The sequence below is a fragment of the Macaca mulatta genome, chromosome 20 (genome assembly GCF_049350105.2).
Source record: "Macaca mulatta isolate MMU2019108-1 chromosome 20, T2T-MMU8v2.0, whole genome shotgun sequence".
Taxonomy (NCBI): Eukaryota; Metazoa; Chordata; class Mammalia; order Primates; family Cercopithecidae; genus Macaca; species Macaca mulatta.
Genome location: NC_133425.1, coordinates 10,158,866 through 10,185,924, shown reverse-complemented (window position 1 = coordinate 10,185,924; position 27,059 = coordinate 10,158,866). Strand labels below are relative to the sequence as shown.

At 48.8% G+C, this 27,059-nt stretch overlaps 1 protein-coding gene and 1 long non-coding RNA gene across 2 annotated transcripts in view; one reads left to right on the top strand and one right to left on the bottom strand.

The window, feature by feature from the left end:
- Positions 1-1,759: 1,759 nt before the first annotated feature.
- LOC144337770 (uncharacterized) lies at positions 1,760-7,133 on the bottom strand. The gene is made up of 3 exons (XR_013411264.1): positions 6,952-7,133; positions 2,711-2,744; positions 1,760-1,963 (listed from the first exon to the last, which is right to left on the bottom strand). It is a non-coding gene; the product is annotated as an uncharacterized LOC144337770 (long non-coding RNA).
- The window catches only part of USP7 (ubiquitin specific peptidase 7), a 73,607-nt gene continuing 52,488 nt past the window's right edge, over positions 5,941-27,059 (top strand). Inside the window, exon 1 of the mRNA XM_015125591.3 lies at positions 5,941-6,637. Coding sequence (XP_014981077.1) covers positions 6,559-6,637 — 79 coding nt within the window. The 5' untranslated portion in view covers positions 5,941-6,558. The remainder of the gene's footprint in view (positions 6,638-27,059) is intronic.

Here is a 27,059-nt window from a genome sequence, read left to right as displayed (position 1 = left end):
CTGTTTTTTTTTTTTTCCTAAGGAATTTCGCTCTTGTTGCCCAGGCTGGAGTGCAGTAGCACCATTTCGGCTCACTGCAACCTCCGCCTCTCGGGTTCAAGTGATTCTCCTGCCTCAGCCTCCCAAGTAGCTGGAATTACAGGCGCCCGCCAGCATGCCCAGCTAATTTTTGTATTTTTAGTAGAGACGGGGTTTCACCGTGTTGGCCAGGCTGGTCTCGACCTCCTGACCTCAGGTGATCCACCTGCCTTGGCCTCCCAAAGTGCTGGGATTACAGGCGTGAGTCACTGTGCCCAGCCACACTCGGCTAATTTTCTTGTATTTTTTGGTAGAGACAGGTTTTCACCATGTTACCCAGGCTGTTGTCAAACTCCTGAGCTCAAGCAATCTGCCCACCTCGGCCTCCCAAAGTGCTAGGATTATAGGCGTGAGCCACTGCACTGGTCAACCTGTGGATTTTGAAGTATTTGATATTTTATGGTTTCAGGGAGAGACTGTTTTTCCATTTCCCTGATAAGAATCCAGAATTAGAAAAGGTTGGGCCGGGCGCGATGGCTCACACCTGTAATCCTAACACTTTGGGAGGCCGATGTGGGTGGATCACCTGAGGTCAGGAGTTCGAGATCAGCCTGACCAACATGGTGAAATCCCGTTTCTACCAAAAAGGCAAAAATTAGCCAGGCGTGGTGGCGTGCACCTGTAATCCCAGCTACTCAGGAGGTTGAGGCAAGAGAATCGCTTGAACCCAGGAGGCGGAGGTTGCAGTTAGCTGAGATCGTGCCATTGTACTCCAGCTGGGGCTGGACTCCATCTCAAAAAAAAAAAAAAGAAAAGGTTAAGTAAGCTTCCCAAATTCAAGTTTAGAACCCTGTATGGAGCTGGGTTCCATCTGGTTTCTGAATCCTAAAGCCCCTTACCCTCCCAAACTGCTTGACCTTGGCTAAGTCCCTTATCTTCTCTAAAGCCAAATCCTCATCAGTAACCTTGTGGTATGGGATTAGGTCATCTTTCTAGGTATGGATTATTTAGGAATTTATTATCCCGGCAGGGCGGGGGGTGGGGGCAGATGAAGGTGTGGAGAGGGGGAAAGGTGTAAATCCCATTTCTTCTCTGACACTTTATTAAATAATTTTAGACCCTGACCAATATAGCTTCCAGGTAGATAAATATTTTGGTTCTCGAGAAGAAAAACCAACCCTCTGGTTTTGCCAAGTCATGGCATGGCCCTGGGAGCAGCAAAATATGTTTTGCTCCAAGTAATGATAGGGTGGCCCCTCCCTGCCCTTCACTGGCTCTAGCTAATGACAAGTCAGTTTCTCTGGTGGTTCCTGTCTCCCCGGTTTTTCATCTTCTCCTTAGTCCCCAGTTTCTGAACCACGGTATGGGTCATGAATTTTTTTTTTTTTTTTTTTTTAATTGGCAGTGGTCAAAAATGGTGCCTTCAGTCATCTTCCCCTTCAGAGCCTTCCGTGTCCTCTGGAGGCATCTTGGCATTCACCCTCCGAGGAAGCAGGCATTACTCAGCGATTCACTTCTGCCGAGTCCTTCCACACACACCCCTTCTGTGTGCAAATGGACTTTATAGCCAATGCAGGCACAATTCTACCAGGGGTAGAAGGAAACAGGCCAGCCAAGCCTGCTAGAATAATCAAGCCGGGGCCTTTTTAGTGGGCCTCCAAGGGTACTGGTCTTGGTGGTGCCCTGGAAATGAACTCTCCCTCCACCATCCACTCCTCGGTGAAAGATGTGGACCAGCTAGGAAGAAGCAAAGAAGTGTTGTTTTATTGATTCCAGATGAGAGGCCTTCCAAGCAAGCAGGCACTGTCACTCCCAGCCTGTATCCCAGAGGCTCTGAGCTCCTAGCAGGCAGTAAACAGTTGCAGGGGTGAAAGCATTCATTCGGCAAATCGGCAAATCTTCACTGAGCATGTACTATAAGCTTGGTGCTGTACCGAGGATAGAACTGTTAGACAAGACAATTTCTTTTTGTTTTGTTTATGTTTTTGTTTTGGAGACAGAGTCTCTCTCTGTCGCCCAGGCTGGAGTGCAATGCGTGATCTCGGCTCACTGCAACCTCCACCTCCCAGGTTCAAGCGATTCTCCTGCCTCAGCCTGGCGAGTAACTGGGACTACAGGCACCCACCACCACGCCCAGCTGATTTTTTGCATTTTTAGTAGAGACGGGGTTTAACCACGTTAGCCAGGATGATGTTGATCTCCTGACCTCCCAAAGTGCTGAGATTACAGGTGTGAGCCACTACGCCCAGCGACACTGTTTATGTGTATTTACATCCTATAGCTGTGTAATAAATTTCCTTAAATTTAGCAGTGTAAAACAATACCCCCCCCCTTTTTTTTTTGATACGCAGTCTCCCACTGCTGCCAAGGCTGCAAGGCTACAGTGCAGTGGTACGATCTCGGCTCACTGCAACCTCCACCTCCCAGGTTCAAGTGAGTCTCCAGCCTCAGCACCCAGAGTAGCTGGGACTACAGGCCTGTGCCACCACACCTGGCTAATTTTTGCATTTTAGTGGAGACAGGGTTTCACTATGTTGGCCAGGCTGGTCTCAGAGTCCTGACCTCAAGTGATCCACACCCCCTTGGCCTCCCAAAGTGCTGGGATTACAGGCATGAGCCACTGCGCCTGGCCTCATTCAGCAAATCTTCACTGAGCAACTACTATAAACCCAGTGCTGTGCTGAGGATAGACCTGTAGACAAGACAGTTTCTTTCTCAAGGTGCTTCTGGAAGGAGAGACAGATACTGTTTATGTGCATTCATTTTATTTATTTATATATTTTTTGAGACGGAGTCTCGCTCTGTTGCCCAGGCTAGAGTGCAGTGACACCATCTCGGCTCATCGCAAGATCCACCTCCAGGGTTCATGCCATTTTCCCACCTCAGCCTCCTGAGTAGCTGGGACTACAGGTGCCCGCCACCACACCTGGCTAATTTTTTTGTATTTTTAGTAGAGACGGGCTTTCGCCGTGTTAGCCAGGATGGTCTCCATCTCCTGATCTCGTGATCTGCCCGCCTGGGCCTCCCAAAGTGCTGGGATTATGGGTGTGAGCCACCGCGCCCAGCCGTGTATTCATTTTCTATTGCTGTGTAATAAATTTCCTAAAATTTAGCAGTGTAAAACAATACCCCTTTTTGATTTTATATTTCCATAGATCAGAAGTCATAGTGGGCTGGATTGGGTTCCTTTAGGTTTTCACAAGGCTAAAGCCAAGGGCTGGGCTCTCATCTGGAAGCTCTGGGGAAGAACAACCTTACTGAGGTTGTTGGCAGAATCCACTTTTTTTTTTTTTTTTTAGTGGAGACGGGGTTTCACCATGTTGTCTCGGCTGGTTTCGGGCTCCTGACCTCAAGTGATCCACCCACCTTGGCCTCCCAAGACACTAGGATTACAGGCATGAGCCACCACGCCCCAGCCACACAGATTTTTTTTTTTTTTTTTTTTTTGAGATAGAGTCTCATTCTGTCGCCCAGGCTGGAGTGCAGTGGTGCAATCTCGGCTCACTGCAACCTCCACCTCCCAAGTTCAAGCGATTCTTGTGCCTCAGCCTCCTGAGTAGCTGGGATTACAGGTGTGTGCCACCACACCTGGCTAATTTTTGTATTTTCAGTACAGACAGGGTTTCAGCATGTTGGTCAGGCTGGTCTTGAACTCCTGACCTCATGATCTGCCCTCCTCAGCCTTCTAAAGTGCTGGGATTACAGGCGTGAGCCACCAGGCCTGGCCGGATTGGTTTTGAACTCAGTGATGGGGATAAGGTTGGCCAATGTGAACTGACAGCCACACACATAACTTTCTGCCACCTCTTCCTCTGCCAGAAAGGCACTTTCTTCCCTCCTCCAAGCTTCCAGAATACTAGAGAGGATTCTTTTGCATCTGAGCAGTGTTGATTAGCATTTGTGAGAATCTGTGTGAATAACAATACCTCTTCTTCAGATTCTGGGGGTGACCCAAGGGATTCCTTTGAAGTGACTGGGCTCTCCCCTGCTCACCTCTGTGGTCTGGCAGGAAATTCACTGGTGGGAAATCTTCAAGTGTATGAAATGCTGGTGAGGGGGGGATCCAGTCACACTTGAATCATATGTTCATTCAACCATTTGATTGAATGATTGATTAATTGATTGGCTGATTCAGATTAGGTTTCCCTATGTTGCCCAGGCTGCTCTCCAACTCCTGGGTTCAAGCGATCCTCCTGCCTCAACTTCCCAAAGTGCTGGCATAAGAGGCGTAAGCCACCGTGCCTGGCCCATTCAACCAATATTTCTTTATGTATTTATTTATTTTAGATGGAATCTCGCTCTATTGCCTAGGCTGGAGTGCAAGGGTATGATTAACTAACTGTAGCCTCCACCTCCTGGGTTCAAGCAGTTCTCCTGCCTCAGCCTCCTGAGTAGCTGGGATTACAAGCGTACGCCACCATGCCCAGCTAATTTTTTTGTGTGTATTTTTAGTAGACATGAGGTTTCACCATGTTGGCCAGGCTGGTCTCGGATTCCTGACTTCAGGTGATCCGCCCACCTCGGCCTCCCAACGTGCTGAGATTACTGGCTTGAGCCACTGCGCCTGGCCCAACTAATTTTTATTAAGCACTTGCTGTGTATCCCAGGCATTTGTGATACAACAGTGAGCAGAACATTCTTTTGGGGGGCGGGGAGATGAACAGTACATAAACTGGAGAAAAACGCAGAGAAAGCGGGTATAGGGAGATGGAGAGGAAGACAGGTACCACAATCTTCTGGCCTTGTTAGGGCGAAATTCCATTCTCCCCTGAGATGTGTAGAAATGTACATCGGTTTGCTCCATTTTTATTGACCCACACTACCTTGATTAACTGGAAGAGTTGAGACCCTAATCATCAGTCTGTCAATGACTGGATGAGACAGGACAGGAGATACATTCACTGAATGTCTCCTGAAATAGGGAGACCCCGGGTGAATAATCCCAGACTGGGTTGATAGGAAGGAAATAATGCCAAATGTGAGGGGTAGTGGGCTTGTTTTATTTTTATATTATTATTTTGTTATCATCATTAGTTGAGATAAGGTCTCATTCTGTTGCCCAGGCTGGAGTGCAGTGGCACTATCTTGGATCACTGCAGCCTCAGTCAACCTCCCAAGTGAACCTCCAGCCTCAGCCTCCCAAGTAGCTGGGACTACAGGCGCGAGGCACCACACCCGGCTAATTAAAAATACATTTCAAAAATATAAAAACAAAAACCAAAAACTTTGTAGAGAGGGTGGTTTCTTACTCCTGGCCTCAAGTGACCCTCCCGCCTCGGCCTCCCAAACTGCTGGGATCACAGGTGTGAGAAGCTGCGTCCCGCCTGGGGTTGCTCTTAAGGAGCCAAACTTTGCCAGATTAGGCTGACAGTGAGAAAATAAATTCTTCCACGGTAGATACTGGGTGAAAAAGTGCAGGTCAGCGGGCGAGGGTAAATAACGACAACAACAGGAACTTCTAGGCGCTGACCCCAGGCTCCCTTCCGGGCCCTATCCCGAGCAGTCCCTGGGCAACCTCCGGCGCTCGCCCCGGCGGGCCCGGCTGGGACCTGAACCACGGCCGCCGGGTGGCTTCTGGGCACCTCCTCGTTGCCGCTCCTGGGTCTTTCGGGCTGTCCAGTTCCCCACGATGGGGAGGATTCCGGACCACCCCCGCAGGGCTAAGTCACCAGGCGTCCCGCCTCGGCCCCCACGGCCCGGGGGCAGCGAGCGCCGAGGGTCCGCCTCGGGACTGAGGGGCAGGCGGCGCCGGGACGCGGCGCTGCGGGGCGGGCGGGCCTCGGCGGCGGCGGCGGCAGGCGGGCCGCTCCCTGCTCCGCCTCCCGTGCTCCGCCCTCCGCTCCCGCTCCGCCCTCCGGCTCGGCGCCCGCCCGCTAGCTCTCCTCGCTCGCTCGCTCGCTCCGCGGCCCCCCATGCGGATGTGACATTTCACGCCGCCGCCATTTTGAGAGCGAGCCGAGCCGAGCTGCCGGGCGCCGCGTCCGCTGCCGGAGCCCCGACGACGACGCCGAGGAGGCGGAGGCCGCGGCTCTCGGAACGCGGCCGGCCCGTCGCCCGCCCGCGCCGCCGCTCCCGCCGGCCCCAGGGCCCGCAGGCCCGCCGCGGCCGGCCAGGCCTCCCGCCCGCCGCGCCCGGCCCGAGGCGGGGCTGACTCCGCGGCCCCCGCCCGGCCGCCCTCCGCCCCCGGCCGGCCCGCAGCCCCGCAGCCCCGGCCCGGGCCCCGGCGGCGGGAGGCGGGCCCCGCGGCGGCGGCGGCGGCGGCCGCAGCGAGCGACAAGGCCGCCCGGCCCGGCCCGCCGGCCGCCCGCCCGCCTCGGCGCCGAGATTGGGCGAATCGCGAGCAAGTACGTGCGCGTCTCCCTGCCGCCGCCGCCGCCCGCCGCGGGCCGCCCCGGGGCCGCCGCCGCCGACGACGCGCGGGAGGAGGAGGAGGAGGCCGCCCCGCCGCCGCCGCCGCCGCCGCCCCGGCTCGCCGCCGCCCGCCAGCCGGGCTCGCAGCCCCGGCCCCCGGCCGCAGGCGAGGCCCAGGCCGCGGCCGACATGAACCACCAGCAGCAGCAGCAGCAGCAGAAAGCGGGCGAGCAGCAGTTGAGCGAGCCCGAGGACATGGAGATGGAAGGTGAGACCCGCGGGCCGGCCGCGGCGGGGCCGGGGGGCGCCTTTCATTGTGGCCGGGGGAGCCGCGGGAGCCACGCGAGGGGCTCGCCATCTTTAACCAGGCCCCGGGCGGCCGCCGGGCCTCGGCCTGGCCTCCCGGCCCCGGCCCGGCGAGGCTGCAAAGTCATGCCGGGTCCGCGGGTGAGGGGCGGCCGCCGGGGCCTCGGCCCCGTGCATTGTCCCGACCACACGTTCGCCGGGCCTCCCCGGCACAAAGCGCCCAGAGTTGTAAAATTCGAACGCTCCGGCCGCGGAGGGACGGAGGTGTTTTCTCACCCAGGTTGGGAGGCGGGCTCCGGGGACCGTCCCGGTTCTGGGGCGTCCGGTTGGATCTGGTCTGGCTGGGGAACTCCTGATCTCCCCGGGCGCGGGGCTCGCCCGCACCTGCTCCGGTGCGCTCCCCCGGAGGGCGCGCCGTGGCTCGGAAGCGCTCCTCCAAATCACTTTCTAACAGCACTGCCTAGCGTCGGGCTTACATTCTAAAACACCTGCAAGGAACGCAGATGTTGTCAGGCTTTGGGCTGGCCCAGAGTTCTGATCCGGGCGCTGTTGGTTTCCGAATCCACCTGTTTTTCTGGGAGTTTGGTACCTGGCAGTGTGTGGTGCAGCCAGCATCCGGCCAGGTGTGCGCTTGCAGCCGTGCGAAAGCCCCGCCGCACATGGCTGCCTGCATCAGAATCAAACCTGACTCGAAAGGTAACTCGGTTTTCTGCCGATGTGGCAGTAATTTTCCAGGGCACTGTAGTTTGAGGTATAGAGTCTTGGTTATAAAGGTTGGATGTAAAGAACACTGTAAAGAGAAGGGTGTTGGATTTACGGAGTTGGTCATTGGAAGGCACTTTTTCTCCTGGCCCATTCCACTGAAACAAAGCAAAGTCCGAATGGTCTTTAAAAAGTTTTCTTACCTACGTGACGGGTTCAGGCTGTCAGGAGTCAAATGGAGGCCACCTGAATGAAAAGGGCGTGGAATGCTTTATTCTAGTTTTACTTTTAGCAAGGGATCTTGGGTTGCGTCAATGAATGAAGCTCCAGGGGAGCTCAGGAAAAGCAGTGTTTAGTCCTGTGCGGTGGCTCCAAGTGTGGGGCGCTGCACACCGGTTGGTGGGAACACTTAAGCGCGACTGGTGTTCCCCTCTGTATAACTTATTGCCAGTAATTGGATGGTCACTGAAAAAATGGCTGGCCAGGTTGCAAATGGCAAAGTGGCTGGGATTCTGCACTAGGCATTCCCCAGTGGTATTTATCAGTGGCAGTAATGGGGGACAGAAGAGCGTAGTCCACGCCAAGCACTGGGTTATCTGTTTCACTTGGCCCCAGCAAAGCAGCAACTTTGCAGAGCGCCTGGTATGTGTGATTAAACCAAATAACTGAAAAGATGTACATTGCTGAGAGAATTTTGTGTATTCCTTTTGTGCTGTATTTTGCAGCCCATCTAAAACATAAAAAAAGGTTACTTTTCAGTTTCCTTTTCAAATGGTACCCGATGAAGACGAATATCCAATAACACGAGCATATGGATTTCCCATGACATTGTCCTGCTGCTTTCCAGGTGTCTTTGGGCATCAGTGAGAATTAATAAACAGAGACATTACTGTAGAGCCTGTGTGTTACAGACCTGTATCTTTGGGAAAATGACCAGGTCCACAAATTTCAAGGTCTTTGCTTTTTTTTTTTTTTCTTGTGAGACAGAGTTTTGCTCTTGCTGTCAGGCTGGAGTGCAGTAGTGCACTCAGCTCACTGCAACCTCCGTCTCCCGGGTTCAAGCGATTTTCCTGCCTAAGCCTCCCAAGTAGCTGGGATTACAGGCATGTGCCACCACGCCTGGCTACTTTTGTATTTTTGTTAGAGACGGGGCTTCTCCATGTTGGTCAGGCTGGTCTCGAACTCCTGACCTGAGGCGATCTGCCCTCCTCGTCCTCCCAAACTGCTGAAATTACAGGCGTGAGCCACCGCGCCTGGCTGGTCTTTACCTTTAGAAGGCTAGAGGGTGTTGAAGTTTTAGAAATTCAGCAGTCTCCATGCATGTTTTCAAGGCTACTTTCTTTTCTTATAAAATGAAGCTTTATTTTCATATTACAGTTTGTATTGGAAAGGTAACCCCAAGAACAGTTAATCTGTAAATTTACCAGAATCTCAAATTGGGTGGCATTGGTTTTAGTTACTAATGCTGATTGCTTAAACTTAAGAAACTCCTTTCTTCTGACTGGGCGTCTGTTTCAATTTCATTATCGAGAAGGTCCCTTGTCTTGTCGGGAGCACATGAGGCTGTGGACAAATAATAGTGCCCTGTGAGTACCCACTGGTGTGTGGTTGAAAAAGCTACTTGTGTCTTAACGCCATCTATTTCAGCCTCCCCAATCCTGAAATGCAGCCTTAACGATTGATTGGAATGTGACTTAGGACCCGAAAGAGTGAGAGAACACTTATGTTAAAAAGCCACAAGGGTGGAATTTAGCGGACTCTGGTTGGCTTCATGGACCAGGCTGTGAGTGGGGTCCCGGTCAGAGCTAGAGACTTGCACCTGTTTAGTGTCTGCCCCGGTGCCTAAAGAACCAGCAGCTGGAAACTGTCAGGGTCTGAACAGCTTGAGGAAGGGAAGGCTTTGTAAACCTGGAGCATCCTGGCCGGGCGCGGTGGCTCACGCCTGTAATCCCAGCACTTTGGGAGGCCGAGGCGGGCGGATCACAAGGTCAGGAGATCGAGACCACGGTGAAACCCCGTCTCTACTAAAAATACAAAAAATTAGCCGGGCGCGGTGGTGGGCGCTTGTAGTCCCAGCTACTCAGGAGGCTGAGGCAGGAGAATGGCGTAAACCCAGGAGGCGGAGCTTGCGGTGAGCCGAGATCGCGCCACTGCACTCCAGCCTGGGCGACAGAGCGAGACTCCGTCTCAAAAAAAAAAAAAAAAAACAAAAAACAAAACAAACCTGGAGCATCCTGCCTGTGCCTCCTGGGCAGGGTGGTTTCGAAGGAGCCTGGGAGACTGGTTCGGTTGGTTGGTTTTTCTCTATCAATATAGGTCAGTGTGAGTTTGCTCTCCGGCCTCACATTCTTGGGGTCGCGTTTGCTTTTGAGTGAACTCTGCCACAGCCCTTGGATATTCACTGGAAAACAGCAGTACTCTGGAATAGTTATTTTTAAAATGCCCTGAGCAGTTAGGAAAGTGATGAAGGGTAAAGTGCGGAGAGGGAAGAGGTGAGGGGCCTGATGCAGTTTGCTGGGGTTGCAGCCACACACTGCCTGTGAGGTCTGAAGCAGCCAGTTGCACGTTTCTAGTTGGAAGGCAGATAGAGCTGGGGAGGTAGTGGTATGATTAGGTCTGGCTGGGAATAAGGTTGCTTGGCAGTGTATTATTATTTGCTAACTTTGATGGCCATGGAGGTCTAGGGGCTGAAGGAGTGACTTGCATGGGTCTCTGCCCTCTGAATACTCGATGAGGATGGTCATCGAATGGTCCGAATGGTCCCTGTAGACGCTGTTGAATCAACAGGAAATTATCCGGAGGCCTTGTTTCTGCATACAAACTGTTTTTTCAGTGGTGTGGTTCTTCTGCCCGAGTGAGCAGTCTCTCTTTCAGTGTTGGCTCTGAGAAGAATGGGATAGATGTTAGACTTTTGTATGACACTTAGACTGCTGCTATTAGGAGCAAATTAATGGGTCAGCTGCAGCTTCTGAAAAGAATTGATCATAGGCTTCTGTGTTTTTTGTTACAGGGGTGGTGGTGGGTCTCTTCCAAACTTGTGCAATTACTTTTCTGCTGAAGCATGTTTGGGAGTAGAAAGTGACTTCTCTTGAACACACCCAGCCAGATAAACTTGTGCTGTTCTAAGTTATTATAACTAACAGAAGATTCTTTCAAATAGCACTATAACAAGACAAAAATCAAATATTTCAAGGGTGTCGATTTTCCTTACGTTGACTTATGTTGCTAAGATAATTCTTTGCAAAGTTACAAGATGAACATCAGCTCAGAGAACCCAGTAGAGAAGAAATTAGGCCAAACCTAGCATCTCACTCTGATGTGAGCATGTCAGGTTTTAATGATTCAAAGCGATTCCCCAGGCTCCAGCTCTCCTGATTCTTTCAGGCTGCTGATATCCTCATTATAATTTTTTCTCTATAATCAAATGATCGATACCAGCAAATGTAGGAAGAAGGTATCCTTTTTTTTTTTTTGAATTAGTGTTTTGGAAAAGGAGAAAGAGGTCATTAAGTTAAAATTCATGGTGGGACAGACTGTGGTGGCTAAGGCAGTCTAGATTTAGAGCCATGCCTGGGTTTGAATCTGGGTTTTGCCATTTGATTGCTGTGGTACCTAATGCGCATTGCTTAAGCTCTTGGTTCCTCAGTTTCTCTATCCCTTAAAGGGGGTCACTCATGCCCATCAAGGTTGTTGTGAGACTGGAATCGCCAGGCTCATGTAAAGTGCCTGGCATGGAATTTGGAGCATAGGAGATGTTCAGCGCATGGTGTTGCCTTGATGGTAGGGCTTTCGCAGCCAAGAAGACGTGACACTTAGGTTAGAACTAAAGTGGGGCACACACCACAGGTGGGGCCGTCGAAGATGGGTGCTATGCAGAAAGGGCCCGCAGTAACCATAGCCGATGTGGATTAGGAAGAAGCCATCCGGCCTCTGCCTAAGCAATGCTGTTCCTGAAATCTTGGGCTTGATATGCCTGAATAGGGGTTTTAATATTAAAGGTGTAATATTTTGAGAACGATTCACTGTATGGTAAAAGTCGAGTGGATTTGGTGCCATTTGCCACTGATGCTTAAGTTTAGTCAGCCTGGTGGCCTTCTGATGATTCTTGCGTGAGTGCTAGAACTCCCTACGAGTGTGGGGAAGTGGAGCACTAGTTGGTGGCAGGAAACCAGGTCCCTGAGTGTCCAGAGGTTGGGAGTCGGCCTTGAACTCTGCCGTCTCTATCCCACATCCTGTTGCCAGGCCCGTTTGGCTTTTTCAGACATCCCCTGAAAGCAGGCCCTTGCTGCCTCATGCTGGAACTGTGGCGGTAGCCTCCCTCTTGGGCGTGCTTCCAGCCTGCCCGACCCCACACGCTATGAAAGCTGCTGCCCACAGGACTTCTGTCTGTCACTGCCCTGCTGAAAAGGACTCGGTGTCCGGCCTTCCCTGCAGGAAGTCGCACAGCCAGGGTCTCAGGATGGCCCCAGCCCCCTTGGTGCTGCTGACTCCCAGCACACATGCACTTGTGTGGGCACAAACAGGACAGATACCCTAGGAAAGAGGTTCAAAATCCCACCCAGGGGCCACCTTTCCCCTAAGCCTAAAGGTCGCCTCTGCCCCTTGGCTTGCATAAGACCTGTACACTTTTTGCCTCACCTGCTACTGTGCTGGTGGGATGGGCGTTCGGGTGCTTCTTCCACACTGTTGGCTTGTTTGCTCTGAAGGTGACCGTCTTAGTTTCCTATTTTGTTAAATTTATTTGTGGGAGATGCTCATTCAGGAAACAGTTTTTCAGTGTACTCTGAGAATAAACAGTAGTGCAGGAGATGGCTGGCTAGCAAGTGGCTCTCAGAAAGAGACGCTGAAGCCATAAAACGGTATTGCTTTGATAGGTGATCATTCAGTTTTATTGCTTTTAACGCTAACGTAATGGTGTGTTTTTGATCCTTTTGGAAGTAAAAGCTCGTTTTCCAGACAAAGACATTGCTAGACTTTCATAAATAACTGAAAATTTCTTTCGGGTATTTTGTAAAGTCTATTTTTGTTACCGTTTTTGTGTTTTTAAATTTTATTTTTTTTTCTTTAAGCGACAGGGTTGCTCTGGCTGTAGTATAGTGGATGATCATAGCTCACTGCAGCCTTAAACTTCCGGACTCAGGTGATCCTCCCACCTCAGCCTTCCAAGTAGCTGGGACCACAGGGTTGGGGTGACCACATCTGGCCAATTGTTTTTTTTTTATTTTAAGTTTTGTAGAGATGGGGTCTTACAATGTTCAAACTGATCTGGACTTCCTGGCCTCAAGCGATCCTCCTACCTAAACCTCTCAAAGCACTGGGATTATAGGTGTGAGCCACCTCACCCCGCCTGTTTATGGTTTTTTGCATGAGTAACAAATAGCGTGGATATCCTGCTTGATTTCCAAGGCAAAGAAATTTTACCCTGGAGAACAAGAGTTGTAACAACATATTTCTTGCCATGTACCATGACAGAGTTAGATGTTAAATGTCACCTGCTTTAGAAATTGCTTGTTCTGAAGTAATTTGGACTTAAGAAAGTTGGAGGAAGCAGGGTTTTAAGTGTCATGCGTAGGCAAGAAAGTCAGTTATGCCATTTTTCTAGTAAGTTAACACATGCCTCGGCTAATGAGAAGTCAGATGTGTTGAAATTTTTGAAGAGAAGCAGATCTACTTCTGAGGGTTGGTAATTTTAACTTTTTATTTGGAAGTTGGAAACAGTAATTAGTACGTTTCTTGTATGGGGAAATACACCAACCTGAGCCAGAGCAGGGATGCTTCCAGAATTCAGTGATGACGCCCCTGAGACAGAGGCTGGCAAGAACCCAACATGGGATGGGAAGAGGGGCGTCTGGGAGAAGGCACCCTGAGAAGTAGCGTCGACTTGTCTGTGTTGTGCTGCCCAGAAGGGCTGGGCATGTCTGAGGCTGTGCTGGGAGTCCTGGTGGGTAATGGGGCACTGCCTGCCGGGGGCTGGGCCCTTACTATCCTATGCCTGTGGCTGTGTAAAGCAAAATCTTTTTTTTTTTTTTTTTTTTTTAAATGAAGTCTCACTTTGTTGCCCAGGCTGGAGTGCAGTGGCACGATCTCGGCTCACTGTAACCTCTGACCCCAGGGTTTAAGCCATTCTCCTGCCTCACCCTCCCGAGTAGCTGGGACTACAGGCACACGCTACCACGTCTGGCTGATTTTTGTATTTTAGTAGAGATGGGGTTTCACCATGTTGCCCAGATAGTCTTGACCTCCTGAGCTCAGGCAATACGCCCGCCTCGGCCTCCCAAAGTGCTGGGATTAGAGGCGCGAGCCGCCGCACCTGACCCGAATTCAGTTCTTAGCGTACCCCTTAAGGGGTGGAGACACTATTGTGAGGTCACAGCTGTTCATAGTCGCAGAGATGCCCATGTTTCCTTGGAAGGAGCCCATGTTACCTGCCAGGAGCTTTAACTTCATGAATGTTTGAAACCTGGGAACAAGCGTTGTGGGCCATTCTCAAGGTGTTCATTCTCTTTGGGTCGTTGAGAATCTAAAAGCTATTTAGAAGGAGACTCCCTTGTGAAACCAGAACAAGTCATGTGATTTTCCTGCCTACCATAGAAGATTAAAAAATCAGGCCCCTCTGTTTTGATTGCATGCCAGTAACGAAGGTTTCCTGACATCCCGATACTGGGAGGGCAGTGTCTTGTGTTATGTACTAACCTCCAGCTCTTGCAATAAGTTGTTAAACTGGCATCTGGTTGGGAAAGTGTGCTGTGTGAGTTTGATAGGGTGACCTGTATTGTGGAACATCGTCCCATCCCAGGGTGTGGCCGCAGGTGTCTGGGTGGTAATCTAACTTCTGGCTGTCTCTCTTGCCACCCCATTCACAGTACTTCAGAAGTTGAGGGGAGTGTTTCCAAGGGACACTGTGTGGCATTGCTGTGAATGTGTAGGCTGAGCAAACCTTTCTGCTCCGCAGCCCCTTAAAAAAGCTGTAAGCCATTGACCTCAAGTTGCAAGTACATTTCATCAATAAGACTTTGGGGAATAAATTATATTTCATGACTCTTAATTGATCCTGTGCAATTGCTATATATATGTATTTTTTTGTTTTTTGTTTTTGAGGCGGAGTCTCACTCTGTTGCCCAGGCTGGAGTGCAGTGGTACAGTCTCTCCTCACTGCAAGCTCCGCCTCCCGGGTTCACACCATTCTCCTGCCTCAGCCTCCCGAGCAGCTGGGACTACAGGCGCGCCACGCCACGCCCAGCTAACTTTTTTGTATTTACTGAAAATAAATACGAATAATCTCTCTAGTGAAAATAAATCTCTCTCCTGAAGAGAGAGGGTTTCACTGTGATAGCCAGGATGGTCTCAATCTGCTGACCTCATGATCTGCCCACTTTGGCCTCCAAAAGTACTGGGATTACAGGCGTGAGCCACCGCACCCGGCTTTTTTTTTTTTTTTTTTTTTGAGAAGGAATCTCTCTCTGTTGCCCAGGCTGGAGTGCAGTGGCACGATCTCGGCTCACTGCAACCTCCTCCTCCCAGGTTCAAGCGATTCCCCTGCCTCAGCCTCCCGAGTAGCTGGGACTACAGGCGCTGCCACCATGCCCAGCTAATTTTTTGTATTTTAGTAAGAGACAGGGTTTCCCCATGTTGGCCAGGCCTGACCTCGTGATCTGCCTGCTTTGGCCTCCCAAAGTGCTGGGATTATAGGTGTGAGCCACTGCGCCTGGCCATGCAATTGCTATTTTAAAACATGCTTGTGAACCTGGGCGTGGTGGCTCATGCCTGGAATCCCAGCACTTCGGGAGGCCGAGGTGGGAGGATCACTTGAGCCTTGGAGGTCAAGGCCACAGTGAGCTATGATTGCATCACTGCACTCTAGCCTGGGGCGAGACACTGACTGGCCCCAATACTGTCCATCATGTAGAAATGAAAGGCAAACAGATTATTTAAGAAGTGGAAAAACAGCCATACAGAAAGAGAAACTCCAGTTTATTAAATACAACAAATGTAAAACTACATTTCAGCAGTTATTGTTAGAACAAGCATACATGGGAAGAAATAAAAGAATTGCAGAAACTGCAGATTCATAGAAAGTGGGTATAGGTGATAAGTAGAGTGACTGGTCCCCGTATCACTGTCATTCACCCTGTGGTAGCTGAGCAAAATGTGTGAAACAGCAATTGCTGTTACTGTTTTTTTATTTTTTTATTTTTTGAGACGGAGTCTCGCTCTGTTTGTCAGGCTGGAGTACAGTGGCATGATCTCAGCTCACTGCAACCTCCGCCTCCTGGGTTCATGCCTTTCTCCTGCCTCAGCCTCCCCAGTAGCTGGAACTACAGGCGCCCGCCACCATGCCCGGCTAGTTTTTTTTGTATTTTTAGTAGAGACGGGGTTTCACCGTGTTAGCCAGGATGGTCTCGATCTCCTGACCTCGTGATCCACCCGCCTCGGCCTCCCAAAGTGCTGGGGTTACGGACGTGAGCCACCCCACACGGCCCACAATTACTGTTATTAAACTATGAAAACTTCAAGTGAATACATACTTCATATTTAGTAAAGTTTTTGGCAAGTCTTCATCTCTGTAGAAAACTTCAAGAATGTATCTTATAAACTTATAGCTAAATTGTCTTCCATTGCAAAAAATAGATTCTGGATTTGACTTTGAGTTATGGTTAACAGGGTAATCCTAAAATCTCACAGGCTGTAATGTGGTCCGATTGCCTGTGACCTGAATGCAGTCACGCCTCATGTGATGAGTTTGAGAACACCCAAGCTGCCTCATGCTCTGTTTAGAGAGATGAGCGAGCCCACTGAACACATGTTTGGATGTTGCAGCAGAGTCAGATTTCTTAAAAAGCCATCTAAGACTCAATCTCCATTTCCCTTAGGTTCCCAGGGGCACCTGTTCAAAGCCTCTGCTTTGAGTGGCACTGCATGGGGCACCTGTCTTCTCCCCAAGCCCCGTTTCTTACTGTCTTGGTTTCCCCTTGGATCGTAGCTCAGACTTCACTTAGTGGCAGAAGGGGTGTCCTTGGTGTCCTGTGGTGTCCACAGAGGCTGGTGTAGGCTTTCGTTCATCTCCTGACTGGCAGGAACTGGGCTGGCTGCTGGGTTATGGTCCCAGCTCTGTCCCCGATGGGACTGCCTCAGAAAGTGAAGGTACCCTGAACACGTGTGCAGGGGAGGGCTTTGGCAAAGCAGCTGTGGTGGTATAGGAGAGACAGGACTGGCTTACTGCGGGGAGGGGGAGCCTCGGGTGAGGCCTCACAAAGAAGGCGACACAGCTGAGTGTGAAAAGAGGAGGTGAGGCCAGGTGTAGTGGCTCACGCCTGTAATCCCAGCACTTTGGGAGGCCGAGGCAGGCAGATTACCAGGTCAAGGGTTCAAGACCATCCTGACCAACATGGTGAAACCTCGTCTCTACTAAAAATACAAAAAATACCTGGCATGGTGGCACACGCCTGTAATCCCAGCTACTTGGGGGGCTGAGGCAGGAGAATCGCTTGAACCCAGGAAATGGAGGTTGCAGTGAGCCAAGATTGTTGCCACTGCACTCTAGCCTGGGTGACAAGAGTGAGACTCCAGCTTAAAACAAAACCAAAAAAAAGGAGGCGAGTGTGGTCACAGGCAGGAGGGGTTTAGGAATAGCAGGGTGAGTTTGGGAACTGCCAGACTCTGACTGGAGGTTTAGGGTTTGTGGTTGGCAGAATGATGCCCCCGTCCCCCAAAGGTGCCCATGTCCTAATTGCTGAAACCTGCAGATGGGATTTTGCAGACGAGATTGAATTCAGGATCCCTAGTGAGGAGATGGGCCGGCGTGCCGCAGGTGGGCCTGGTGTACTCACAGTCATCAGCGCCAGAGTGAGGGGACCTGAGAAGACAGGGGCAAGGGAGAGCCCAGGAATGGGGCGGCTCTAGGACCTGGAAGCAGCTGGGAAACATTTCCCCCAGAGCCTCCAGAAGGATTGAGCCCTGGCCAGCACCTTGGTTTTAGCCCAGTGAGACCCATTTCAGACTTCGACCTTCAGAGCTGTGAAAGAACAAGGTGTGTCAACTTACCTGGTTCACCCAGAGCAAGTGGCAGAGCTGGGATTGGAACCCGTGGTCTGGCTTCACCTTAACCAGTACGCACTGTTGGTCATAAAGTAGCGGTTACTGATTTTTAATAATTAAATTTTAATCATTACTATTTTTTTGGAGACAGGGTCTCCTTCTTGCCCAGGCTGGAGTGCAGTAGCGCGATCACCGTTAACTGTAGCCTCACACTCCTGGGGCTCAGGCAGTCCTCCCACCTCAGCCTCCCTAGTGACTGGGACTGCAGGCACTCCACCCACGGCCAGGTTTTTTTTCTTTTTTGTATAGATGGGGGTCTACTTTTTGATTTAAACACTCTACTGCTTTCATTCATTTTCCTACCTCATCACCCAGAAGTCATGAACTGCAGTTGGGCTTCCCAGTCTGAAGGTTGTGGTGTGGTTCACCACATGCTTTGAATATAGAAAGTAACCCACTGCCTGAATAGGCCAGGGCCACTGATCCACTGCAGGTGGCATTTGGTGGCATAAAAAGAGATGAAGCAAAATAATGCACGTTGGTAGATTTCTTCCTTTGTGAATCAGGTGTTCAGTAACAAGTTTTAATGAGATCCTGAGCTGAATGAATCATTCCTAAAGCAAACCATCCTGGGCTGTATGTGTCTCTGAGTGTATGGAGAGATTTAAATGTGAAAAGGCCTGAGTCTTGTCTCCCAGGGCTCAGGGTGCAGGTGCACAGCATCTCAGCATACCTAGGTCTCTAGATGTGCAGAATTAGATATTACAGCATTTTAGACTTAAGTATAGCCTCATGGGTTCAGGTCCTCAGTCATCCTCATGCCCACAAACCCTCTGCATTTACAGATGAGCAAATAGGATATCCAGGCGCTCTCTCCAAGCCCGCAGAGCTCATCACATGAACCTGGCTGGCTCAGACCCAGGTGGGTGAGCCCCCTGCTCCCCAGGCTGTGTTCTCTTGAAGCCCTGGCCAGCTGGGGTGGTGTCCTTCCTGTTGCCTAAATCACCTAGTTTCTTTAAGACGGCAGCTTTCACAAGGTGGGAGGAAAACTGGGTCAGGGCTACTAGAGGCTCAGGATTCCTTTACTGAGCAGAGGTTGAAAGAAATTAGGTGACTTAAGAGGCCAGTCTCCTTGTTTCATTAACTTGTAGTTAGCTGTGTGGTATTTATTGTTTCTGTGGCGTATTTTGAATATTTTCCATGTGGGCCTCTTTCCCTGACAGTAGATTTTAAAGATTAAATATGTATATATATATATACACACACACGTATATATATTATGTACATCTTCATAGGCAACTTTGGAAACTATTTAGTTTGTAAAGTGACTGTAGCAGTAAAAAAAACAGTGGCAAGACTACAGTTTTAAATACAGAAATCCTTACTTGGTTTGACTTTAAGTCTTGCCTGTTAAGTCACTGATTGAAGAAAGCGGAAAGAAACGTGGCTTTTTGATCTTAGGTTTCTGCACGTGCCTGCTGCTCACACAATGCACGAGAGCTGTGAATTCTTTGGACGTTGCATCAGATCATTTTTTTTAGTCTGTGCACAAATATTAGCTTGAATGCTTACTGGTCACTAATTGTACATGTGGTTCTCTTGGGAAAAGTAAGACAGGAGATCCAAGTTCTGGCCTCAGGAGTGACGGTGTGCACAGAAACAAATGACACTGAGTGCCCGCTCAGACCACTGTCATGTGCTGGTCAGTGCCTGGGGAAGACATGCATGTAAGCCAGGTGACCCTTGGGTCCCTCGCCAGTAGGACGTGGCCCTCCAGGTGACTGGTTGAGCTTCAGAATGCAGGGCACCCGGGCACATAGCTTCTGAATCTTGGACACTTAGCAGTGCCATGTTCATGGCAGGCAGGGCTGGGGTGGTAACTGAGACTGTTGTCTCTGTCAGTGCCCAGTCCTGTGGGAAATGTGCTGCTGAAAGCTCTGTCCCAGCCCGAGTGATCAAAGTCTTCAGTGTTCTCAAGTTGGGGTTAATTGCCTATGGGTAAGGGATCTGGAGAGAGGAAGAACACGTTAGCACCACACATCTGCATTTACTGTTAATGATCAGTATTTCATTTGGAAATCAGAAGCTGTTATTTAAAATCTAATTGTTTTGATGACATTAAGTCCTATACTTGTTAAAAGGGCTTTTCTTTTTCTTTTTTTTTTTTTTTTTTTGAGACGGAGTCTCGCTCTGTCGCCCAGGCTGGAGTGCAGTGGCCGGATCTCAGCTCACTGCAAGCTCCGCCTCCCGGGTTTACACCATTCTCCCACCTCAGCCTCCCGAGTAGCTGGGACTACAGGCGCCCGCCACCTCGCCCGGCTAGTTTTTTGTATTTTTTTAGTAGAGACGGGGTTTCACTGTGTTAGCCAGGATGGTCTCGATCTCCTGACCTCGTGATCCGCCCGTCTCGGCCTCCCAAAGTGCTGGGATTACAGGCGTGAGCCACCGCGCCCGGCTTATTTTTCTTAAAATACTGTTTTAATCTTGAGTGCTTACCAGGGAGCACTGGGTCCCATATTTTTTTTTAGAGCAGAAAGTGTCTGTTGTGGCCCCTACTCTACAAGCCTAGAAACCAAGGCTCTGAGTGATAAAATTATTTCTAGACCTTTGCTGTCCACTGTGGCAGCCACTAGCCACATGTGGTTGATTAAATTAAATACATAAATATTTGATTTTTTGGTCTCCCTGGCCATATTTCATGTGCTCAATAAGTACATGTGGCTATTTAAATAAAATTAAATTGAATAAGATAATAATACCAGTTCCTCTGTCACAACAGCCATGTTTCAAGTGCTCGGTCGCCACATGTAGCTCCTGGCTTCTGTGTTTGGTGGGACAGCACTGCTGTTTAGACAGAGCCTGTGAGTGGGGATTTTCCTTTGCTATTCTAGGGGATAGCAACCCTTAGACCTCCTTGACCAGGATGGTTTAGAATATGGAAAGCCAACCATTTTCATGTAATAACTTCTTAGAAGGAACTTCCCCAAGCTCAGCTTAGGACATCCTTGCTGGTAATCACTGCTTCAGGCCCTAGGGGCTTGGAGGGGAAGCAGAGATGAAGTGATAAGGTGTCTGCCTAAGGAAAGCCAGCATGGTTCAGATAGGTCATATGAGCAAATAATGAGGGCAGAAGATGATGAATGCCCAGAGGTGAGCCAGGTGGGGGCCTGGAAATTGAAGAGCGAGATTGCACCCCAAGAGCAGGAAGGCACGGTGAAGAGGTGGTGTTGTGGTGGGCCTTAAAGTAGGGTTAGGACTTGAGCTCAGGGAATTGGAGGTAAGGATGGCAGTGGTAAGGCTTCTGGGTGGATGAAAATAGAAGCACCGGCTGTCCTGGGCATGTCCATTGTATTGGAATTGCCACATTGTGTTGTGTTACTTTGCTTTTCTTCACTAGACTTTGAGGTTGTAAAGTTCAGGGACTGTGCCTCGGGCATTTTCAATGCCTTGAACAGTAGTGTTTCTCCCTACATAGTACCCAATAATCAGTTGCATTGCATTTTTATGTTTTAGTTTCAATCCGAGTGGAATGTGCCACGATGTTAAATGCCAGTTAACTTTAATTTTACCTGATTTGGTAACAATTGTAAAGGATTAGATTTGCATCTATGCTTTTTGATAAAATTCGCTAACAATCACGATTTTTAAAATAACTTCATTGAGAGATAATTCACATACCACAATTCACCCATTTAAAGTGGGTTCAGTGGTTTTTAGTATTCACAATTGTGTGACTATCAGCAATCAATTCGAGCACATTTTTATAACCACAAAAGGAAACCTTGTACCCATTAGCAGTCACCACTAATCTATGGATTTGCCTGTTCTAGACATTTCATAGACTGTAAGCTTCCCCTCCCTTTGGAGACAAGATCTTGTCACCCAGGCTGGAGTGCCGTGGTTTGATCATAGCTCACTGCAGCCTTAAACTCCTGGGCCCAAGGCATCCTCTCCCATCTCAGCCTCCCGAGTAGCTGGAACCACAGGCACACGCAACCATGCCCGGCTAATTTTTTTGTAAAGATGGGATTTTGCTGTTTTGTCCAGCCTTGTTTTTGGCTGCTTTTACTTAGCTTAATATCCTCAAGGTTCATCCACATTGTAGCCAGTGGTCGTTCCCTTTTCTTGCCGAATAATATTCCATCGTGTGGAACTTCACCATGATTTGGCAAAGAGATGTGCAAGTTCTTAGGATTGTGTCATCTGTAATAGGCTTTAGTCAGTATTTTTAAAGGGATTTGAAGTTTTTTTGTAGTTAGGAATATGCTTCACTTACCGAGTCAACTGAGGTCCAGGTGTGGCAGCTCATACCTGTAATCCCAGCACTTTGGGGAGCTGAGGTTGGTGGATAGCTTGAGCCTGGGGATTTGAGACCAGCCTGGGCAACATGGTGAAAACTCGTCTCTACAAAAAATACCAAAAATTAGTCAGGCATGATGGCACGTGCTTGTAGTTCCAGCTACTCCGGAGGCTGAGGTGGGAGGATTGTTTGAGCCCAGGAAGTTGAAGCTGCAGTGAGCTGAGATGGTGCCACTCGTACTCCAGCCTGGGCTGGTGGGAGGGAGGAATCAAGGTCAGTTGAGGGTTCCATCAGGGGAGCAGAACTGTGGGAAACGGATGCAGGGATTTATTAGTGGGATTTTACTGGACACAGCAGTGGGAGCTCGATTAGCATCTGGGTCTGGTGCCAGAGCTGACCGACGTCTGCAGGCCATGCAGTCTTCGAGAGGTGGTGGTGGGAGTGGGGAGCGAGGCTGTGCTGCACTCCAGAGTGCCTCTCACCATGTCCAAGCCTCCAGGGCAGTCATGGAGCCTAAAGACCTGGGAGGCAGAGAAACCCCTAGGCGTAAGGGCATGTGGCACCTACTTTACTCCTACCTTCTAAATTGCACACTGAGGGTCTCAAAAGTGGGAGCTGTGCAGGGAAGGGCATGGCATGCCCACCTAGCTGAGGCAGCTTGGCACAAACCCACCAGGCAGCCCCACCTCTGGAATAGCCAAGCTTTTGGTGACAGGATCCTGTCAAAGTCCTAAAAGACTTCACCTGTTAAAGAGCTTTTGGTGGGTGGGTTATAGCTACTGTTATTTACCATATAGAAATTAAAGCCAACCTTAAATATTTATTGATTGAAAAACAATAGACGCACACCTGTAATCCCCGTATTTTGGGAGGCCGAGGTGGGTGGATCACTTGAGGCCAGGAGTTCGAGACCAGCCTGGGCAACATGGTGAAACCCAGTCTCTACTAAAAATACAAAAATTAGCTGGGTGTGGTGGTGCATGCTTGTAGTCCAGCTAATCAGGAGGCCAATGTGGGATAGTCACTTGAACCTGGGAGGTGGAGGTTGCAGTGAGCCGAGATGGCGCCACTGTACTTCAGCCTGGGTGATAGAGTGAGACCCTGTGTGTGTGTGGTGGGGTGGTTGAGGGGGGCAGCGCTGTGGAAAAACAATAAACCAGCACATGGTGATGTTGTAGAAAAAATAATTGTTTTCCAAAAGTCTGTTGAGAGGAATGGCATTGCTTTACGTTTTTGTAAATTTCTTTACTGTCTGTCTTAATAGAAGACTCCTTACCTGCTTCTGCGTTCAGTCAGGTGCAGTGTAATTTTAATTAAGATATGAAGCAAACCCAATCTTACAGAGAGATACTGAAAAAAACAGGAGGAATGCTTTGGTAGCCTTTGTGGCTATTTGATACTGCAGCAAAACAAGTGGTAGATTAATGGAGGTTAATTACCCCTGTTACATTAAGTTCATTGGTCTGTCATGCACTTTCAGTGGATTTTTTCCGGTTGCATTCATTGGCCATTTGGAAAATACGGATTCATCGTTATACAGGTCTGCTAAATGTTGCCACATTTTGTTATACAGTTATATTAAGAAATTGAGTTTATATGCCCAGACGTCGGCGTTGTGGGAAACCCTGCTGCTGTTTGCTCTGTGGGTGGAGCCTTCTGTGTGCTGGCAGATGGTTGAGTGGTGGAGTGTGAGTGGCTTTGTGGAGGCCGCCTCCTCATCTGCTGGCCTGTAGGGCTGGGGTACAGGCCAGTGACCAGACTGCTGGAGGTGTGCATTTGCCATGCCTGTGTGCTCTTCAGACTGTCACTTCAGGTGTTCTAACTTTTTAGTTGGGTTGTGTCCAGCTGTTGAGGTTCGTGAACTCTTTATATATTTGAGATTCGAGTCTTCGTAAGATACACGATTTGCAAATATTTTCTCCTGGTCTGTAGCTTGTGTGTATTCTCTTAACAGCTTCTTTCTGGAGCAGATGTCCAAATATTTGCCCCACCCATCATGATAGATGTTTTCCTGTATTTTCTTACAGTCTTATAGTTTTCTATTTCATTGTTAGCTACTTTTTATTTAAGGTGTGAGGTTTAGGTTGAGTGTCTTGTGGGGGAGGGGCTATAGAGTCCGGTTGTTCCATGGTTCCATGACTTTTGTTAGAGACTTTTTCCTTTGAATTGCTTTTGTAAAAAAGCTTTTTTTTTTTTTACATTTAAAAAAGCTTTTTTTACATTGCTTTTGTCAAAAATCAAATGGGATCTATTTCTTCCATTCTCCTCTGTCTGTTCCTTTGCCAGCAGTGCTATCTTGATTATGGAAGCTTCATACGGGTAATGTGATTCCTCAATCTGTGCTGTTGTTTTTTAGTTTTAATTTTAATTTTTGGAAATAGGGTCTCGCTATGTTGCCCAGGTTGGTTTCTGACTCCTGGCCTCAAGCAGTCTTCTTGCCTTGGCTTCCCAAAGTGCTGGGATTATAGTTTATGAGCCACCACACCTGGCGAATCTGTGTTACTCAGAATTGTTTTACCTACTCAATCTTTTATTGTTCCATATAAATATTAAAATCAGCTTGTGCATAGCTATTAAATCCTGCTTTTTAATTGGACTGTTTAAATGTATAGATTAATTTGGAGAGAACATCTTTACTGTGCTGTCTCCCAGTCTGTGGGCATGGTATGTCCCCAGTCTCAATGATTTTACCTCTTACGAACAGCTAGCATTCACAGTACATCAGTAGTGCACAAAAATGTTCAAGGTGTCTGTTGGTTTATAGGTTGAACTGTTCCCCAAATCCCTACTACCCCATGAACAAATAAAACAAGATTTGCTTTGCTACTCTCTGGACAACTAGTCTTCCCAGGAACATGTTTGTTTGTTTGTTTGTTTGTTTGAGACAGTGTCTTGCTGTGTTGCCCAAGCTGGAGTACAGTGGCGTGGTCTTGGCTCCCAGGTACAAATGATTCTTGTGCCTCAGCCTCCTAAGTAGCTGGGATTACAGGCGTGCACCACCACACCTGGCTATTTTAAGACAGAATTTCGCTCTTGTTGCCAGGCTGGAGTGCAATGGCAGAATCTCGGCTCACTGCAACCTCCGCCTCCCAGGTTCAAGCAATTCTCCTATCTCAGCCTCCCGAGTAGCTGGGATTACAGGCGCCCACCACCACACCCAGCTAATTTCTGTATTTTTAGTAGAGATGGGGTTTCATCTTCTTGGTCAGGCTGGTCTTGAACTCCTGACCTCGGGTGATCCACCTGCCTCAGCCTCCCAAAGTGTTGGGATTATAGGTGTGAGCCACTGTGCCCGGCCCACCTGGCTAATTTTTGTATTTTTAGTAGAGATGAGGTTTCACCATATTGGCCAGGCTGATCTCAGAACTCCTAATGCCATTCATGTGCCCCCACAACATCCCAAGTGCTGGGATTATAGGCGTGAGCCACCGTGTCCAGCCACCGTGTCCAGCCGCCAGGAACTTTTCAAAATCCCTTTGACTGGGTTTTCAAAAGATATGACAGCCCTTGAATTGCAGGTGTTCCATAAAAGTCTGCAATGGTCCCTTCTAAAGGAGATAAAAACCTGAATGGTGGTCTGTGTCTCTGGTGGCCTAGAGTAGACTGGCAGCCTGTGACATGGTACAAAAGAAAAAAAAATAGTTTTCTTTCTTTACTAGGTTGTTCCCGTTTGTGGTTTTATTCAAATAAAGGAGCCTGTTTGAAGTTGGTTATGTTTGACTAGTTTTAAAGGACTTAAATTAGTACAACCAAGAGTTTGTATAAAAATCTCTTTTCTACCTGTGACCTCATCCCCAGTCTCCAAACTGGCTTGTCTTTTCAAATAATTTTTGGGGAAAAACAGACATTTAAGAGAGGAAGCTACTAGTTAGTTGCCAAGGTGTAAACGGACCTTCCGGGCCACAAATAGCCCAGGCAATTCCTTTGTTCCAGGACTCTGGCCCCCTCCTGACTCCAGGTGGCAGCTGTTGCACCCCCTCTCTCAGCTGCCAAAGGGGTGTCAAGCCTCAGCCAGTATTTTGGCTGTGCTGTTTTTTGCACCTCTGTTGCCGTGTGTATTTTTGCTTTTGTTTTAAGAGTAATACGTATCCCCGGAAACATTCAAACATGCAAGCAAAAAGGCAAGAAGGAGAGATTCTGTTCCTTAGAGGGAACTACCATTATATACTTGATGTATTATGGATATGGTCCCAATTCATTCTTTTTTGATTGTTTTTTAATTTTAGAGATGGGGGGTCTCCCTATGTTTGCCCAGGCTGGTCTTGAACTCCTGGATACTGCCTCCCCTGCACCTTATAGTTTTTAAAACCGAATTATTGTAGAATAAGCAATAAAATAAATATAATAGAGAATTGAAATTTTAAAAACCAAAATGTTTTCCTGTAAAAACTTAAACTTATGTTTAATTTAAAGTTGTGCCTCTGCAGGAAGCACTGTTTGTGTTTATCCCTGGGCATGAGTGCTCATTTTCTTGGGGAATGGGTTTTTGTGGTAACATTTCAAAATGAGTGAAAGGACAATCAGCATTTTGGTTTGATACATACTGCCTTTGGGAAGGACAATTTGACTCTAGAAAAGTATGTTCCTGCCAGCCATTTGACACTACCCATATGCTAGACCTTCATTACCAGTGAGCATCTCCATTGCTTTTCACCATTAATCTAGCAGAGGAAGAGTGGTATCCCATGGTGACGAGGGAAGTGGAGCCTGTTGTTTAGTCCTTTGTGTTTCTCATGGCATTGGGACCCTGCATTCTCGGTGTTAATCCTTTGGCTCTTGTGTGTCACAGATCCCCATCCAGGTGGTGGCATCGCTTGCCCTACCGCGTCTGTGCAGCTTGGTTCTGGCCACGCGAGCTGCGACTGCCTTCCAACAGCACTTGCATTGTGCTGCACAGTTGAGCAGATAATCCTGTTTCTTTTGTGGAACAAACCATACATGTATAGAAGCAGAACAGGCATAATTATAAGCTCTTTACTTGTGCTGTATTTTAAACCCATCTCGGTGCGCAACACAGCATTGAAACCAATCATCAGTGTTTGGACAGGCATTTTTGGTAGTTAGGATGATCTCTAGGGAACAGATGATTTTACATAATGAAGCTAAACTGAAAGCTCCAAACAAATAGTTTTATTTAAGGATCACATATTATATGTGGCCTTCTTTGGGGCTTGGTTTTCATATAGCTAATTTACATCAGGATTATTTCAGCATATAGAGCAAACCGTCAGATGTTAATATAGTAGGTCCACTTTGAACACTCAGGCTCCACTGCCTTAAAGCTAGGTGGGTAGCTGACCTCAGGTCCCACAGTGGCTGAAAAGGCACAGGACTGAAGGCAACCTAG